Source organism: Micropterus salmoides, unplaced genomic scaffold (assembly GCF_014851395.1).
Source record: "Micropterus salmoides isolate LMB-PRFRI ecotype aquatic unplaced genomic scaffold, ASM1485139v1 Ms_hic_scaffold_12, whole genome shotgun sequence".
NCBI classification, from domain to species: domain Eukaryota; kingdom Metazoa; phylum Chordata; class Actinopteri; order Centrarchiformes; family Centrarchidae; genus Micropterus; species Micropterus salmoides.
In genome coordinates, this window is record NW_024040263.1 from 10,235,974 (window position 1) to 10,253,005 (window position 17,032).

At 39.2% G+C, this 17,032-nt stretch overlaps 1 protein-coding gene across 2 annotated transcripts; it reads left to right on the forward strand.

Annotated features, from left to right (window-relative positions):
• The first annotated feature begins 1,777 nt into the window (after positions 1-1,777).
• On the forward strand, positions 1,778-17,002 carry LOC119898943 (PRELI domain-containing protein 1, mitochondrial-like). Of its 2 annotated transcripts, XM_038713283.1 has the most exons (7): positions 1,778-2,162; positions 3,075-3,281; positions 5,377-5,602; positions 7,068-7,181; positions 7,795-7,873; positions 15,372-15,521; positions 15,719-17,002. In XM_038713283.1, the coding sequence occupies exons 2-6, from the start codon at positions 3,190-3,192 to the stop codon at positions 15,491-15,493; spliced, it is 633 nt and encodes a 210-aa protein (XP_038569211.1). In that variant the 5' UTR covers positions 1,778-2,162; positions 3,075-3,189; the 3' UTR covers positions 15,494-15,521; positions 15,719-17,002. The 2 variants fall into 2 exon arrangements, with proteins under 2 accessions (XP_038569211.1, XP_038569210.1); XM_038713282.1 differs by having other exon boundaries at positions 1,779-2,162; positions 15,372-16,997.
• Positions 17,003-17,032: the final 30 nt, after the last annotated feature.

A 17,032-nucleotide genomic window follows, 5' to 3' on the forward strand; every position in this document is an offset into this window, starting at 1 on the left:
AATCATGTGATTAAGAATATGCAAGGTGCTTTACAGATTGTGGAAAGGTGGTCATATAACTGGGGTTTCAAGATATCAGTGACTAATTCATGCTTTATGTTATCTACACGAAAGAAAGCACCAATAAACATTAATCTTTCCCTATACAGACAACCTTTAGAGAGAGAGTCAGAATTTAAAAATTTTGGGCTGTGGTTTGATGGGAAGAACACATGGAATTTTCATATAAAGAACAAAATGCGTTAAAGTGTTAAATCTCATGAGGAATTTATGTGGTTATGACTGGGGGACTGTTAAAATATCACTTAAACATATACCGGGCATTAATAAGATCCACTATTGATTATGGATGTATAGTTTATGGGAAAGCAAGTAAAACAAGTTTACAAAGATTAGACAGGGTTCAGAACAGAGCATTGAGGCTATGTTTAGGGGCAATGAGAACAACGCCAATAAACGCTCTATTAGTAGAAGCTGGTGAGCTGCCATTACATCTTAGATGAGTGAAAATATCAGCAGCGTACTGGGTTCGATTAAAAGGATTTGGAAGGGAACACCCTACCACTGAGGTTTTAAGTGAATGCTAGGAGTATACTAAGCCTAATAATGGAGGATTTGGATGTAATATTGTTAACATCGCAGAAAAGATGTGTTTGAAAGAGGTAAATTACAGTCCATCTGTTACGGTAAGTAATGTTCCTCCATGGATTCTACCAGATGCTTTTGTTGATCTACAGCTGTTAGAAGAAAAGGAAAACTGGTCAATAACAGATAACATTAATCAAACAGTTAAAGAACATATTCAAAAACAATTCTATAGTTTCGTAACAGTATATACAGATGGTTCGAAGAATCCTGAAAATGGGCATGTTGGAGTTGGGATTTATATCCCAGAATTTAATGTAAACATACATCACAGATTGACTCTTAATTATCCATATTTTAGTAATTTTTGGGCTTCAGTGGATTGTGCAGGTATAGCCATTGAAAACAGTCATTTGTTCAGATTCAGCAGCAGCTCTCAGAGGTTTGACAAACAGTCAGAGAAGATCTAATGACAGAAATGCATATTATGTTGCTAAGAATACAAAGAATGGGTATAACAGTGCAGTTTTGTTGGGTCCCTGCTCATATGGGTGTTAAAGGAAATGAAAAAGCAGATACGTTGACAAAGAAAGAAGTAAACAACAGCAAAGGAATAAAAGTAGCTTACGGTAGAGGAGAAGCAAAATCACTAATTAGAACAGCTATAAATAACTATTGGCAGAAGGAATATGATTCAGACAACAAAGAGAGACACTATTATAAAATACAGAAGTCAGTTCATACTAAACAAGTTAGTGATATCGTAACAGGAGAGAGGAGGTCACCATAACATTTAATGATGGGAAAAGTACAACATATAGGTGTCAATGGTGTAACACTCTAGAAGACGTAGAGCACATTATCATGCAGTGCTGGAAATACGATTCAGAGAGGGAGCCATGAAAGAATATAGTGCATGAGGCAGGGCAGGAATGGAGTTTAAAATCAGTTTTGAGCTCAGGACAGAATTTCAGGGAAATTAGGGATTAATAGATTATATAATTCAGACAAGGTTGGGTAATAGGGTTTAAAGTGTTTGTTTTGTTTGTTTTAGTTTTTTCTCTCTTCATTTTGTTGAATTCAGTTGATACACAGTAAGTAAATGAATCTACACACTCCGATACAGAAGGTGGCGGTATGCACCTTAAAGTTAGTTTGCGACCAGAGAATGAACACAAAGAAGAAGAAGAAGCTTGTTTTTATAATGTCAGTGTACTACTTTTTGTGTTAGGGCTCTTACCTTTTAAACGTGCATCCCAAATAGCATTTTCTATTGCAGCTCTGCTGCGCTGCTAGCATTTGATGCTTACTTCCGGGAACTATTCGGAAAGACGCTCCATGATCCGCCATTGCTGTGAAAAACTGGTCCATTGGAGTGAACGGAGATGACGCGACTCTCTCCTTGAAGGGCTCTGGCGCCGGCGAAAGTCGGGCACAATTTCTAACCAGCATGCCTTATTCCAGCATTGATCACGTGAAGTCAAACGCATCTACTGTTCAACGACTGAAAACGTCCTGTCAGTCACATGTAACGTTAGTCAATCTGTGGGGTAGAGGCACATTAGCAGTGAATTCAGGTAAGGCTTGTCCTGTTTCATGATACCAACGGGCTTTTGAAAGTCCAGTTACTCTCCACTTAGCGTTAAGTCTAGCTAAACTTAATAAACATAGCTAACAGTTGATTTGATTTATGGTAAGCTAGCTAGCTTCCTTTAAAGTAAAGAGTGTAACGTTAAGTTAACGGTACCGGTTGTCACTCAGTCTCACCGTTAGATGTCAGACTGTTAAATTAATTGAGTAATTTATGCCAAGTCCGTTTTAAGAAGCTAGGTAAATGTTAGCTGTCCAGGGAAGTATAATATACCGCTAGCAGTGACATTAGCCACCGAGCTAAGTAAGGACAAGCCATAAGCTCAGCTAAGTTATAGCATAGTGACAAGCCATAAATCGAATTGATGTGTGTAACGTTACATAGGTGTTGGAAGAAGTAAGACTTCCATGAACGTATATTATAGGATTTGTTGTGAAGATGACAAACTATGCATTACATCTTACATACTACTTATGTATATGTTACAAGAAATTTGATTCTGGTTTTCAGTAGCTAACACAGTGCCAAGACCAATCCTAAAGGTATAAATGAAGACAGGACAATAAAGACAAGCATAAATATAGTTATTATGTGCAGGCAAGTGCATATGAAAATAGCAGTATATACAGTGTTGTGGTATGGCTAGTAGTAACTTACTGTATATACAGTTAGTACAAGACTGTAGGGCAGTGTAGTGAATGCTGAAATAACTATTGTATTGGTAATGTAATAGGTTAACACTGGTGGGTGATTATTAAAATCCTTCTGTCAAGGTACAAATAATTTAAAATTGTGATATTGGCAGATACGGCGATAAAGATAAAGATCAGTTGAAAAGCTTTGTATGGATAAAATAACCAGACAGATTTGGTAAAGCTCTTTCTCTTCGCCTTTGCAGGACTGTGCCAGAATTTGGATGGAGTCGGCACACAAGTTTTCATTGTCTTGTGTAGTTGCAGCAAGAGACCTCAGGGTTCAGGATTCAGGCCATCCTGTACATCAGCAAGAGAAAAATGGTCAAGTATTTCTGCAATAACATTGACATCAGGAGTACTTGGGACCATGTTGTCTCTGCATTTTGGCAGAGGTACCCTAACCCATTCAGGTATTGTAATGTTTCAGTGGTCGGTATTTTATCATTTTGCTCATCCTAAATGTGGTGGGTGTCAAAAGCCAACACAGCCTTTGAGATAGTCTATTTTCTTAAGTCATTCTGTGCCTGAAATTAGAGCAAGGACACACAATCGTACTCACTCAACTTTGTCTAGATATAGGTGACCAGAAAAACAGAAGACAAAATTGTAAACCTTTGCTTTTTAATGTGGTATTTCAAAGGCTACTGTAATTTGCAACCAACTTCATCATAAATTGATACGAATTGTTTACATTTGTAGATCAGTATTGATGGATTAGGGGTCACAATATAACACTTTCACTATGTGATTCAGACGACAAATCCCATCATTATGATTTAAATATTATTAAACCCCCATTGCATTTACAAAAGTTCAACTCAATAGAGGATATTTGACCCTTATGTACATTGTTTTGCATTTGTGAACCTACAACTAAAAATAGCACTTAGTCATGATTAGGATAGAGAACTGAGAAAACATTTCAGAGAAGTAAAACTAGGTTTAGCATTTTCAGAATTACAATTTCAGTCTCTTTTTTTATTGGTGTCCATGACTTGACCTAACAACATCAGAATCTTGAGAGGTCTTTGTTCTATTCTCACAAATATCACAGTTGCATTTTGTGCTTAAAAGTTGCGCCGGACATTGACTGTTTGAAAGTAGATCGCTGTTTCAAACATAGCTGAAATAAATCACAAACTGATATGAAACCTGAAAGTTAAAGGAGAAGTTCCCATTTATTATGGTCTGTCTTAAAACAACATTCACATGCCTATATATACTTTGACACTGTTTTTGCTTGCTGTAATCATTCCTAATATTCATACTGGCCATGAAGAGATCCTTTCTTAATATTTTTCCAGTGGAAAAGATAGGAATGGGGGGGGATGGGGGGGGACGACAAAATCCACTGTTCAAAAATGTATTCCAATGTTGAACTTTGAGTTAGTCAAAGTAGAGAGTTTCCTCTGAAGTTAGTCTTTTTAGTACAGAGTTTCTTCTTTTTGTTTACACAGAGAGTGTTTCCTTGCTGAGCTGTAGTGAATGTATAGCAAAAAGGTGCACTGGTACTTAAACAGACTGTAACTTATTCCTTGTGCAGACTACACGATTTTCAGCGTTGGCCGACTTGTGAAGGGAGTCTTGAAGTCGTTGTGGCGTTCACACTACGTGGCTGATCGGTGACAGGGGGTCACACACTACACAAGCTGACAGCGGCTGTGTCACCCCACGCTGGTCTCCAAACCACGTTTTGTCAAGATAACACAGGTGAAATGTGAAATGACATGAACCTACACATGAAACAGCTGTTGTTTGTTATTATAAAGATAGCAATTATAAAGACAACAAAAAATATGGGTGAACGAATGGATTAGCACAAGCAGGTGGCAGGGATCGTCTGTGCTACAGAGAGAACTGGAGGTGAGTAAAAAGTGTTTTGCGGTGGAAAAAGTAGCTGCCTGCTCTCATTGGCTGGATGTGGATGTCGAGTCGGCGACTCTTCCAGATATTTGCCATGCTAGATATCTGGCAGACGCTAGCGATGTGTCAGAAATGTATTGGGCAGCCGCTTCGATGCGTCGTCGTGTATTTCACACATAACTACTGGCGACCGCCGATTGACCGCTGATTTACCGAGCTTTGCCGAGCGGCAAATCGGGCTAAAAATCGTGTAGAGTGAACTAGGCTTTAGAAGACATCTGCTTGATATGTCTAATCCAGACTGCTGAAGCATCACCTTCACTTAAAATTAAATGATTGTTAAATTAATTTCATATTTGTTTTTTAGGTTGACTATGTAACAACTGTCCAGGGACTACAGATGAAAAATAGTCTTTTTATATTAAATGAATAAACTTTGGAATGTATTTTGTCTGCCATCACTTACACCTCTTAATGGCCAGTGTGAACAGAAGGAATGATTACAGCAAGTAATAACTGTTTCAGAGTATAATTGGGCATCTGACCGTTGTTTTAAGCTAGATTTAAAAAATGTGATTGCGTTCTTTAACGGTGCCCAGTAGCTATGTAGCTGACAGGGCTGTATGATTTTGTATCTATTAGCACCCATGTTCTCACAGAGGACGTTGTGTACCGGGAGGTGACTGCGGACCATCGACTTCTCTCCAGACGCCTCCTGAAGAAAACCAATCGAATGCCTCGCTGGGCAGATCGGCTCTTCCCCGCCGGCATGTCTCGCTGTGTGTACATCGTTGAGGACTCTATTGTAGACCCTGTCAACAGGAGCCTGACCACCTACACCTGGAACCTCAACCACACAACTCTCATGGTGAGGTGTCTGATTCTCTGTGGTTTGTTGCTTTTAGTGTAACATTCCCATTTCATTGTTATGAACCTTTTTTGCCGCCAATTTCCCATAAGTTTTCTCAGCTGCCTGAGTTTCTTAAGGCAGCTGTAATACATAATGTTTTTTTTTTGTGATAGTTGTATATCCAATGAGAGTGTGAATTATCACTTGATTCTGCAGCTATTTTCAGCTTAACGGAGCTTTCTATCAAGTTTGAGCTCATTGTTTAGCCATTCAGCCTACAACTTAACTTTTTCATAGGGTCATTTTTGGCTACAGCATGTTGCTGTTTTCAGCAGAAAAGCTCTTAAAAACACACTGTACGCTAACTGGTCAGCACCAAACTGCAGACAGAAACAGTTAGCGACTAGCTGGTTAACATGGTAGAGCATTTAACAGATAAAGAGCCAGATATTTCCCTCAGGGGATGGTAGAGACCAAAAGAAATCTCCAGTGGTTAGTTATCCCCTTGGGTCTGCGATATAGGAGAGTACTATATTCTGACATCACTGTTAAGTGTCATTACGGGTGCAATATCTCATACCTGGAGGTTCCTATTTTCTACAGTTCAAAAGCAATTCGCAAATTCAAAACATGTGTTCTTATTCCTTAGTGTTGCGGTTTCTCCTCGCTTGATACTGTACACTATGTTGGTATGTTGAAGTACAAGAGACTGTACTCTGTACCATGGCTGCAAACTGCAGTCACATGTAGCTGCTAATCCCAGGAAGGGTATTATTAATGCAACCAGCCTGATCTTCAAAGGAGACGAGTGTTTGAACGCAGTTCAGATGTAATAATCTCCCAGGGAAGAAGGACCTTGACATGACTTGTAAATTTGCAGCTCTTAGGTGTGCTATTTTCACATTCTGCTGTACTGCTGTGCACTATATACTAATGCACGTTGAATGTAAACTACTCATGTTTTTAATCTACTGCAGTGTAAAACGTAACCGGAAGTTAATCTAATTAACTGGTTGTGGTCAAAGAGCTGATCTGATCAAAGCATTGACAAATATAGACAAGAAGAGTCTGGGAGAATACAGTGTTAAGGTAACATTTGAAACACTAAACTGGTAGTCTGCTACAGCTTTGAGACCAAGGGTGGCATCACTTAATACAAACAAAACTAAATGTGGTGGCAGATTTTATTATGAATCCAGTCATGGCCATCCTATTCCAAATCAAACTAACATTCCCAAATATTTCTGGCTATAATTGATTGCTTTGCTATATTATTCCTCTCACATAAATTAAAGCTAAACCTTAAAGAGAAGAATTCAGTTTGTGTTGTCAACACTTATATAAAGTGGTGTAGCGTATGCAAGTCAGCTCTCGAGGACCTGTATGTCGAAATTGTACATAAAAAAAAAAAATATGTGAAATCGTTCCACAGCTTTGTCCTTTACTTTAACACGCTGTGACCTTTCTCTCTCTCCCATGTTAGTCGGTTGAGGAGCGTTGTGTTTTTCAAGACTCTGTGGAGCAGCCATCCACCACCCAGCTGAAACGGGAAGCGTGGATATCCTCAAGTGTTTATGGATTCTCCAGACCTATTCAGGTACTTTTAACCTCTTTGTGCAGTAAGTAATTGCACATGCTTAAATCAAAATGTTAAGCTATTCTGAGTGTAATTAATTAGATGAGACATTTTCATCATATTCATATATTTATTTATTTATTTTTTTTTTCTCCCTTTGAAAAGTTTTCTGATTTCAGCTAGAAAGAGCCATTATGCTCTGTTACATGAGTCGGATATGAACAGAGGTGTAATAGTAGTAAGATAGGAATAGTATTTATTTATAATCACTTACTTTTAGCTGTCCTACAGTGTAGAATATATATTTGCGCTTCAGTTCAAGTATATACATTTGTTTTTAACCCAGGGGGTAACATACAGAATACTATTTTCAATGCCTTAGTTTAATTTGTAGGTCATAGTATGAGGCGTGGGAGGCTGTTTGCAAGTGCCAAAATAAAGAAGTTGCTTATTTAAGGGGAGAAGTGAAAACGGTGCCAAAAATATGTCAACCTAAAATTGTTATTATTAGATGTGGAAGATGCCAGGCTTGCTACAATATCCCCAGAGAAAAGGAAGGAGAGGAATGTGAGCAAAGTGTTGTTTTTCAGATGTCCTCCATGTAAAGCCATTTCCTGTTCTGACTTTTTCCCAGGAGTTTGGATTGGCCCGCTTCAAGAGCAACCAGGTGAAGGCCATGAAAGGGCTGGAATACGCACTGTCTAACCTACAGGGTATGTACCCTTCACCAGCAGAAACGGGAGGGAAAGTGCAAGGGAAAGAGAAGAGGGGAACAAAACAGTTTATTTTAAACTGCTGCCACTTCTGGCAATGAGAGAACTCATACTAGAAGTAGGGATTTCCTTCCTCAAAACATTGTATTGCGCGATACATTGTACACTATTTATTTAACTTATTTCTGTTAAAATTTATATGTTTTGTATAGTTTGGACACAGGGTTAAACATCCTTGAAACATCTTCCGGTAAAAGTAAAAATTGACATGGCTCGCCTCAGACGTTTTATAAAGTTTTAATATTTACCCTCCCAAGAATCCTGTGCAAAATCAGCTCAATGTCATAAAATAGTTTGAAGCAGTAATTACTCTGCTATCGGAAAGTTGTCTCCGTTAAGCCTCTCAGTATTGACCACATTTTTTCCAAAAAAAAAAAAAGGTTAATTCAAGCAGCCTAAAGGTCCTTGTTGTTGCTTAGAAATACCATGTGGGACATGAAACCATGACAACTACAGAGACAAACAGCTTGGCTTTCTGAATTTAGGCTCAGACCAAAATAATTTAGGCAGTGAGTGTCACATACACAAAATACTGTAGAGCAGGTCAAATGAAAGGCACTTTAAAAAAGAGAGAGAGACGAACACGGCAAAAACATCAATAACCTAGACCAGTGCTTCTCAAACCTTTTTGCATCAAAGATCCCTAAACTGACACAAATTAGACCACTGACCCCCCCTTGATAAGAGTTTGTCCCACGGTCCCCCATCTGACTGGACTTTTGCTTTTAGATGTTTTATTAAAGAAAGTGTATGAAACCCATGACCCAAGTAGTCATACAGTCTGTCATTGTGTAACTTATGGATGGAATTATAACGAAAATAAAGTATTCCCCTTTTTGCTGGGAACCCCGTCAAGCACCCCTGGGAGTCCCCAGACCCCACTCTGAAACCCACTGGGCTAGATAAGATAAACAACAGAATTAAAGGTGTTTTTCAAAAGATATGGGTCCTCAGCAGCAACAGCAGCTGTAGAAAACTGCAACATCTGCCAATCAATCAATCAAGTTTATTTAAAGTGCAAAATCACCAAGAGATATTGTCCTAATACACTTTACAAAATGCACTGAAATTAAATAAAATAAAACCATAAAATACAGAATGCATGTAAAAAAAAAAACACAAGATAAAATGCAATCACAATAAAATCAGCAAAATAAAATGTTAACGATTTAATCATTTAAAGTTTGCTCAATCCAGCCGTAACTAAAAGCTTTATTAAACAAAAAAGTCTTAAGTCTAGCCTTAAAAGTGGTGACGTTGTCCATATCAGTCCGTATCTGTATCCCCAAGTTAATATTTGAGTGATAGACCAACCAATAGTTAGTTTAATCTGATAGAAGACTAAGAAAACCAGAAAATATTTCCATTTGAGAAGATTGACCAAAAGAAATGACTTGTGTTCAGCGCTAATCACAAGCCTGTATTTGTCTTGCACAAATCCTTAATCTTTCATCAGACTCTGAAAAATAAATTGTTTTTTTTTTTAAGAAGACAAATCAATGCAACACAAAACATTAAAGTTGGAAAAGTCACCAGAAAGGTGAATGTGAATCACAGGAAGGCATTAGTTGAAAAGAGAAGTGAGCCCTGACGGGTGAGGCTTGTGTTGCGCTTCAAACTGTGTTTTGCTGATGCAGCGTACTGTTGTCTGAAAGGACGTAGTCCCGTTGTTGTGATTCTGTCCCACTTCCCCTTTGTTGATGGCACTGCAGGGATTGGCATCAGGCTGAGCGTTGTGGTAAGTACGTTAGCAGTGGGGCATCCATCTGCCATCCCCGGCCTTGCCGAGGGTTGTCACATGATGCCATACATGAGGCTAATACAGTAGACCGTGTAGCCATGGTAGTGTCTCTCTCCACTTGTGTGTTGTGTATGCAGATGCACACCGTATTTGTCTTGGAAAAATCAGAGAGCAGAAAAGTGACTCAAACGTGAATCTAGTGTAAGTATAGAAGTAGATAGTGTGTAGTTTAGTTGACACTTATTTGAGATAAAAAACTGAACCCTAGTCATGACCTTTTTATAAGAGGAGAATGAGCAATAACAGTATTTTTCTTTTTACCCCGAATACAACAATGAATACGTTGTCATTAATGATGTCTAATATCCAGCTAACAAAGGGCCATGTGTAATTACCACCCACTGTAGTTACATTGTTTTAAATCACAATCTCTAAACGTTGATCTTTTTAGTTAAAATCCAGCTGAATTATATTTGAAAAACCTTTTGAATAAGAATGGCTGCCTTCTACATTGATCAGTATTTTAATATTAGTATTTTTTACATGCGGCTACCAGTATGCTTACATAGACATCAGAATAAAGTAAAACTGGAGTAAATACTACAAAATGTATGCAAAACAGTTTAATGCGATTTTTGATGCTCTGATATTGGGGTTTAGAGGGAAAAAAAGTTACATATGACATTTACATGATAGATGAAAGAAAAATATGAAGATACAAAATATGTTACACAGTAGTGGCAAATCTTTGTGACTGTTACTGCATTTTGCCATTGCATGGCAGTATAGTCAATGACAAGTGATGCGGAGCAGAGAGGGCCTCCAGTGTTGTCGCTTAAATGACTTAAAGCAATTTTTTATTAATTTTCATTTTCAGAATATTTTTAATTATCAGATTTAAAATTTAAAAAATCAGCTTGGACAGGGGGAGAGTCTGAGAGAGCATCATCATGTGTGGGACAGATTTATGGGTCTGTGTGCCACTACTGTCAGCTGATCTGGATGTTAAACTGAAGTTTGTGTTTTTAATTTTCTGCCTTTTATAGATCAAATTTGTCAGACACAATATTCATCTCGCAGGTCCACGTACACTGTTTTTAACATTTAGCTCAGCAGCCTGCTTCTGATCTCTTGCTGTGAATAAATTGTCAGTTAATTAGCATTACTGCTATCATCAATGGCTGATGCAAAACTATGAAATCAGTTAACTGATGTATTCAGAGAAGCTGCTCCTGGGTAATTATTACATGGTAACTTGCTTTTACGCAGGGGAACTATGAATCAGAATATGGGCATTTTCTTACAATAAGGGGGCTACACCTACCTTGTTTGGTCTGGACTTACGGACAGTTTGAGCCGAACCAAAATTACAGGTGTGAAATCTCCCTGCGACCGCGGTCTGGATTAAACTGACGAATTTTGGTCTGACAAAAAGAAGTAGTCTCGGTCTGGATCAAAATGAACCATGGTTCAGTTCGTTTCTAGTGTGAAAAGGATTTTTTTTGGATAGTTTGGACTTTAAGAATATTTGCAGGAAGTTTGGTGGTGACAGCGAAACCGGAAACAAACAAATGCACTGAAATAAGGAAACAATTATATATAGCCCGTGAAACAGATGGCCTTTATGGAAGCAAATTCCCGCTCAGCCACCTTTCCTGCCGGCGGCGGCAATATAATGTTCACACAACAAGGAATTTTACTTGCCGAACATGAACTAGCTGCAAAGTGTAACTATGCAAAGTTCTTTACAACAACAAAAATGCAAAGGATAAAGTTAATCAAATACATCTTTCATTGTCAGAAGCTCAAATTAAATTAAATTCTTCCAGTATATTTATGGCTTTTTTATATTTAAGTGTGCTATATGGTAGCTGCACAATATAGTTTAAATTGTCCAGTCCATGGAGTACAAAATATAACATGACATTGTTGTAAAAGCTAACCGCTGAATTGACAACACGCTGATGTCAGATGCATGTCCATTTACAAACCAATCAATGTCAAGTATAGGGTGACGCAGCCCACGTAGATGATGACGACATGAAGTAAGTCTGCCATGTAAAGTTGTGCAGAGATGGCTGCCATTATCGGTGCAAGAAGGAGACACAGCCATAATGAAAGAAGATGTAGAGAAAATAAAAATATCAGATATTATTCTATATCCAATATATAGAAATAAAATTATTTTATTTATTCGATAAACTATATGAATTGAAATGTTTGGGTTTTTTGTATTTTCCTTGAAGCTTTGGCAAAACTGTATTAACATTCATGCCAATAAAGCAAATTTAATTTCGATTTGACTTATTTTCTCCCTGAGATGGAAGAATTTAGAAAGTTGCGTGGCGCTGCGGAGAGCCCCCAGCTGCAGTGCATGGATCACACGTAAAATTCATCCAGCCAGAGGGAACGATCTGCTGGTATTTCCTCGCGTCTGGGTCATTCCAGCATACTGTAGCTTTTTCTGCTGGGGTTTCCCAAAGCAGTTTTTCAGGTGTGCTGTCCCAAGTACTTAGTGCAATCTTAGGCAGGATGGGCAGGTACATAGGATTTTCACACACTGACACACTGAATGAAACAAACCAAGGTTTTACAACAATTACACGTGTAAAATTTTAGAATGCACACGCAATTTAGTACTCTTTATTCCAGGTGTTAGTAAATCAGGCCCTTAAAGTAGTTTTTTTTTTTTTTAGGAAAATGACAGTACTAAATATCAGAATCAGAAATACTTTATTGATCCCCGAGGGGATATTCTTTTGTCACAATTGCACACTTGTCAAAGGTAGATAGATAAAGAGTATATAAATATAATAGTATAAATATGAAATATAAAGACAAATATAAAGGTGTGTGGGTATGTACAATATTTACATTATTAAGAATTATTATGGTGAACCAAAAATGACTAGTGAATAAATAGCAGCAGAGAATATTGCACATTAATTATTAAACGGGTAATATTGGACAGAAACTAGATAATGAGGTCTAGTTTAATAACTGACTAAGTGTCAGACACTTAAAGGGAGGAGTTATAAAGTTTGATGGCCACAGGCAGGAATGACTTCCTGTGGCGCTCTGTGGTGCATTTTGGGGGAATGAGTCTTGCACTGAAAGTGCTCCTGTGTTTGAGCAGCAAGTGACGGAGTGGGTGGGAGACATTGTCCAAGATGACATGTAGTTTGGACAGCATCCTCCTCTCCACCCCCACAACGTCACTGGCCTTGTGGATCAGTTTGTTGAGTCTGTTAGCGTCCGCTACACTCAGCCTGCTGCCCAAGCATGCAATAGCAAACAGGATAGCACTGGCCACCACAGACTAATAAAATATCCTCAGCATCGTCCTGCAGATGCTGAAGGACTTCAGCCTCCTCAGAAAATAGAGACGGCTTTGGCTCTTCCTGTAGAGGGCTTGCGTGTTCTTGGCCCAGTCCAGTTTATTGTCCATGTGCACTCCCAGGTATTTGTAATCCTCCACAATGTCCACAGGGACCCCCTGGATGGAAACAGGGGTCACTGGTACCTTGGCTCTCCTTAGATCCACAACCAGCTCTTTGAGACAAAGTCCCCCACCACAGCTCTGTACTCTGTCTGCCACACAGTGTTGCAGGCGCACATACTGTGGTCTGCCAGTTAGGCAGACCACAGTATGTCCTGGATTGTTGCCAGGTAGTCAACAATCCAGGACACGAGGGGGGCATCCACCTGCATCGCTGTCAGCTTCGCACCCAGTAGGGCCGGCCAGATGGTGTTGAAAGCACTGGAGAAGTCAAAAAACATGACCCTCACAGTGCTCGCCGGCTTGTCCAGGTGTGCGTAGATGCAGTTGAGCAGGAAGATGATGGCGTCCTCAACTCCCAGTCGGGGCTGGTAGGCGAACTGTAGTGGGTCCAGAGAAGGGCTGACCATGGTCCGCAGCTGATCCAGAACCAGTCTCTCCAGGGTCTTCATGATGTGGGAGGTCAGTGCCGCAGGTCTGTAGTCCTTGGAGTCACTGGGACGTGGCGTCTTTGGCACAGGAACGAGGCAAGATGTCTTCCACAGCACAGGGACCCTACTGACACTCAGGTGGAAGATGTGGTGAAGGACTCCACATAGCTGGGGGGGCACAGGTTTTGAGCATCCCGGGACGGACACCGTCAGGGCCTGCAGCCTTGTTGGAGTGGAGTCTCCTCATCTGTCTGGTCACCTGGTCAGCAGTGAGGCACACAGAGGTTACAGGTGGGGGAGGGGGAGAGGAGGAGTCATCAGGCTGGTGAGAGCTGTTAACCTGAGAGCCAGAGGAGGGGGGGGGTTGGTGTCTCACAGTTAGAGGTGAGACAGCAGCTTAGTTAGTAGGGGGATGGGCGGGAGCCATTGAGTCAGATTTGTTAAAGAACAGATTAAGTTGGTTGGCCCTGTCCAAGCTGCCTTCAGCTCCTCTGCTGCCAGTCGGTCTGAAGCCAGTGATGTTCCTCATGCCGCTCCAGACCTCCCTCATGTTGTTCTGTTGGAGTTTACGCTCCAGCTTCCTCCTTTACTTCTTAAAAAAGAATCTTATTTTCTACTTCTAGGCGTTAGACTGAGCTAGAGAGGGAAAGCCAGAACAAACCTTGTACCTGCTTTTCACAAAACCCTGTGCAAAAGAAGTTAGTAACTGTTTAGCATTTATAGAGCTGAAGGTACCTCAACAATCCGCAATATTTTTAATTCCACTATCCATTGCCAAAATCACACATTTAGATTTAATCAGACCAGTTTATGTAAAATTGATACAAAGCTACTATATTTATAGAACCACATGAGATCACTTGTATTTTTATACACTGTAATACAATGAATCACTTGTATCAAAATAAAAGAATGTACGTGGTAGAAATCAACTGTGTAAGCAGTTTACACTTTTCTTTCTCTCTCACAGTTTAGTCAGTCATAGTGCGATTCTAGTTATTCTCACCTGAGGTTACTATAAGTTTGGAGGTTCACAGTGAGGTCAGACTCAAATAGACTCTGGTAGCCAATGACAGGAAATCCAGTGTGAGGCCGTTACAGATATGAGTGTGTGATTTATGTTTTGTCACCTTTCCATCTTGCGTGCTATTACATCAGGTCACTTTCAGACATGAACCTCTTTACATACATGTGATGGTAACTTGACATATTGGTCACTTTTACACACGGCACAAGTTTGAATTCAGATTAATGTAAAGGCAGCACAAGGCCAAATACTAAACTTCTCTAGTCAGTCTCTTAAATTTTTCCGTCCATTGTGATCAGGGCTAAAGAGGTTAGAAAACCTTTGTACTACCACAGTAATAATCAGACCAGATGTCTCATATTTTGATCTTTCATTCAGACCAGCAGCATCAATTAATAAATTAATATCCTGCAAAATCAACTTCCTGCTTGTTTGTGTGCGGTCAGAAAATTTTGCTGCCTATTTTATAGTCTATATCTGAAACTAGAATTAAATAATAGATACACCAAAGTTGGGTCAAGTGCCCCTGTCTGAACAAAGCCATAAGGAACACGTAAACATCACCTTATGTCCGAACAACAAAATGGCATCACTTTAACAACTCGGTGAAGCCAGCAAAGTTATGTATTCTACGTCTGAAAAGGCCTTAAGAAATCTCTCTCTCTCTCTCTCTCTCTCTCTCGATCGACACTCTCGACACTCTCGACACTCTCGACACTCTCGACACTCTGGGCTCACAGGAGAGACGCCCCAGCGGTTGCTCAGGGACACAGTGAAGGATGCATCAGAGAAGGCTAAGGAGGCAGCCAAGAGCCTGGCTTCAGCTGCTGCTGTCCCACAGAAACCCCAGCAGTACGTCTGACAGGACAGTGTGTGAAGGACTGTTGCAGGTGACATGAACTCAACACAATGCCTTTTTGATCATCTTGACTTGACTGATATTTTCTGGGGTGTAGCTGATTGCTGTTTTTTCTCTTAACGCTGCAATCTGTGTTTTCGTCGGATTACCTCTGTTCACTACGCCCAATCTTTTTCTTTCTCTATTCTCAACTTTCCGTCTTCTCTGTCCGCTTTCATTAAACCTCAGGTGCTGAGCCTATTTGTGAAACAAGTTGCCTTTGTGGAAACTTTCAGATTTTGACCAGCAGCACCCTTTAATGCTGAAACTACATCAGGTGTAAATGCACATTTTCGTGTCTTGCAATATATTTAATGTATCAAATTTGTTTTAGTATGCTTATTTGCTTTCAATATTATGGTAAAACTTGGTATGGCATTTTCAAATGTTATAAAATACTATTCTTTAGGATTTGGTAACATAATACTGTGACTGAAGTTTTAATTTCACCTAAGGATGGACAAGGATTATAATTTAAAGACTTTGTTTTTTTGTTTCAAATGACCCTATTTTTCCCATGTTCTTGTGTCTAGATGACTAATTAGGCCAGTATTGAGCGAGCGTGCTGCAGTCTGCAGCAAACGAAACAAGGCTGCAGCAAACACAGGTGTTGCTGGTCCACCACAATACTGGACCAATTTCAAAAGATGACCCAACTAGTCACATAGACACACAAACATGGGAAAATAGGGCTCCAGTATGCAAAATACCAAACTTACCCTTTTAATAGTTCAGTGTGCATTTAATTTAAACAGTTGTTGTATATTGGTTCCTCATGATTTCTTTCTTTCTTGAGATTTCCTGGGTTTGCATCTGTACGAAACTTCCCACTTTGAAACACATCAGCACACTGTATAGGTTACTAGTGTCAGCACATAATCTATTTTGTAATATTGCACACAAATGAAGATTTTGTATAAACGCTACTGGTTAGTCACTGCCAGCTCAGCAGGAATTGAAGTGTCACAAAATACCAAAGTGACTTGTATCAAAAAAAGTCGGATTGACTCAGATTTACTCTCTAATGTGATTAGCCTTTAACAGTATGACTGTGTCATTGAGGTGTGTCAATGAACATATTTTAAAGTATATAGTTTCAGTCTGCCTGTTGATATGAAGCTGAGGTAGTGATGAAGATGACTGGTCAAAATATTTCACTGATTGCATTCCCTTTTTAGATAGAATTGTCTGGATTTATTTTGCTGTAAGACTTGAAATATAGTTCAAAATAATTAATGTGATGTATTTATGGAGGATTGTTTAGCATTAAGCATTTGTAATATGGAGTATGTAGATTTATTTTAGCCAGGTTTAGATTTTAACAAAAAGTATGTAAAACAGGATCCATTGGACATTTAATCAGAGTTGAATGTTTTTTTTGCCACAAAACATGTTTAACCAACCCTGCAAGTTAAAGTCTAGTGTCTGTTGTCAAATTAAGCTTTAATAAAAAGTGATAATTTATTGATTTAATTTTGCCTCTTTGTTGATTTCACCAGGTAA

Coding starts and splice junctions, on each gene's coding strand:
- LOC119898943 (XM_038713283.1), top strand. CDS start 3,190: ATGGTCAAGTATTTCTGCAATAACATTGACATCAGGAGTACTTGGGAC. Junction 5,603..7,067: donor TCAACCACACAACTCTCATG/GTGAGGTGTCTG, acceptor CTCCCATGTTAG/TCGGTTGAGGAGCGTTGTGT. Junction 7,874..15,371: donor CGCACTGTCTAACCTACAGG/GTATGTACCCTT, acceptor CTGGGCTCACAG/GAGAGACGCCCCAGCGGTTG.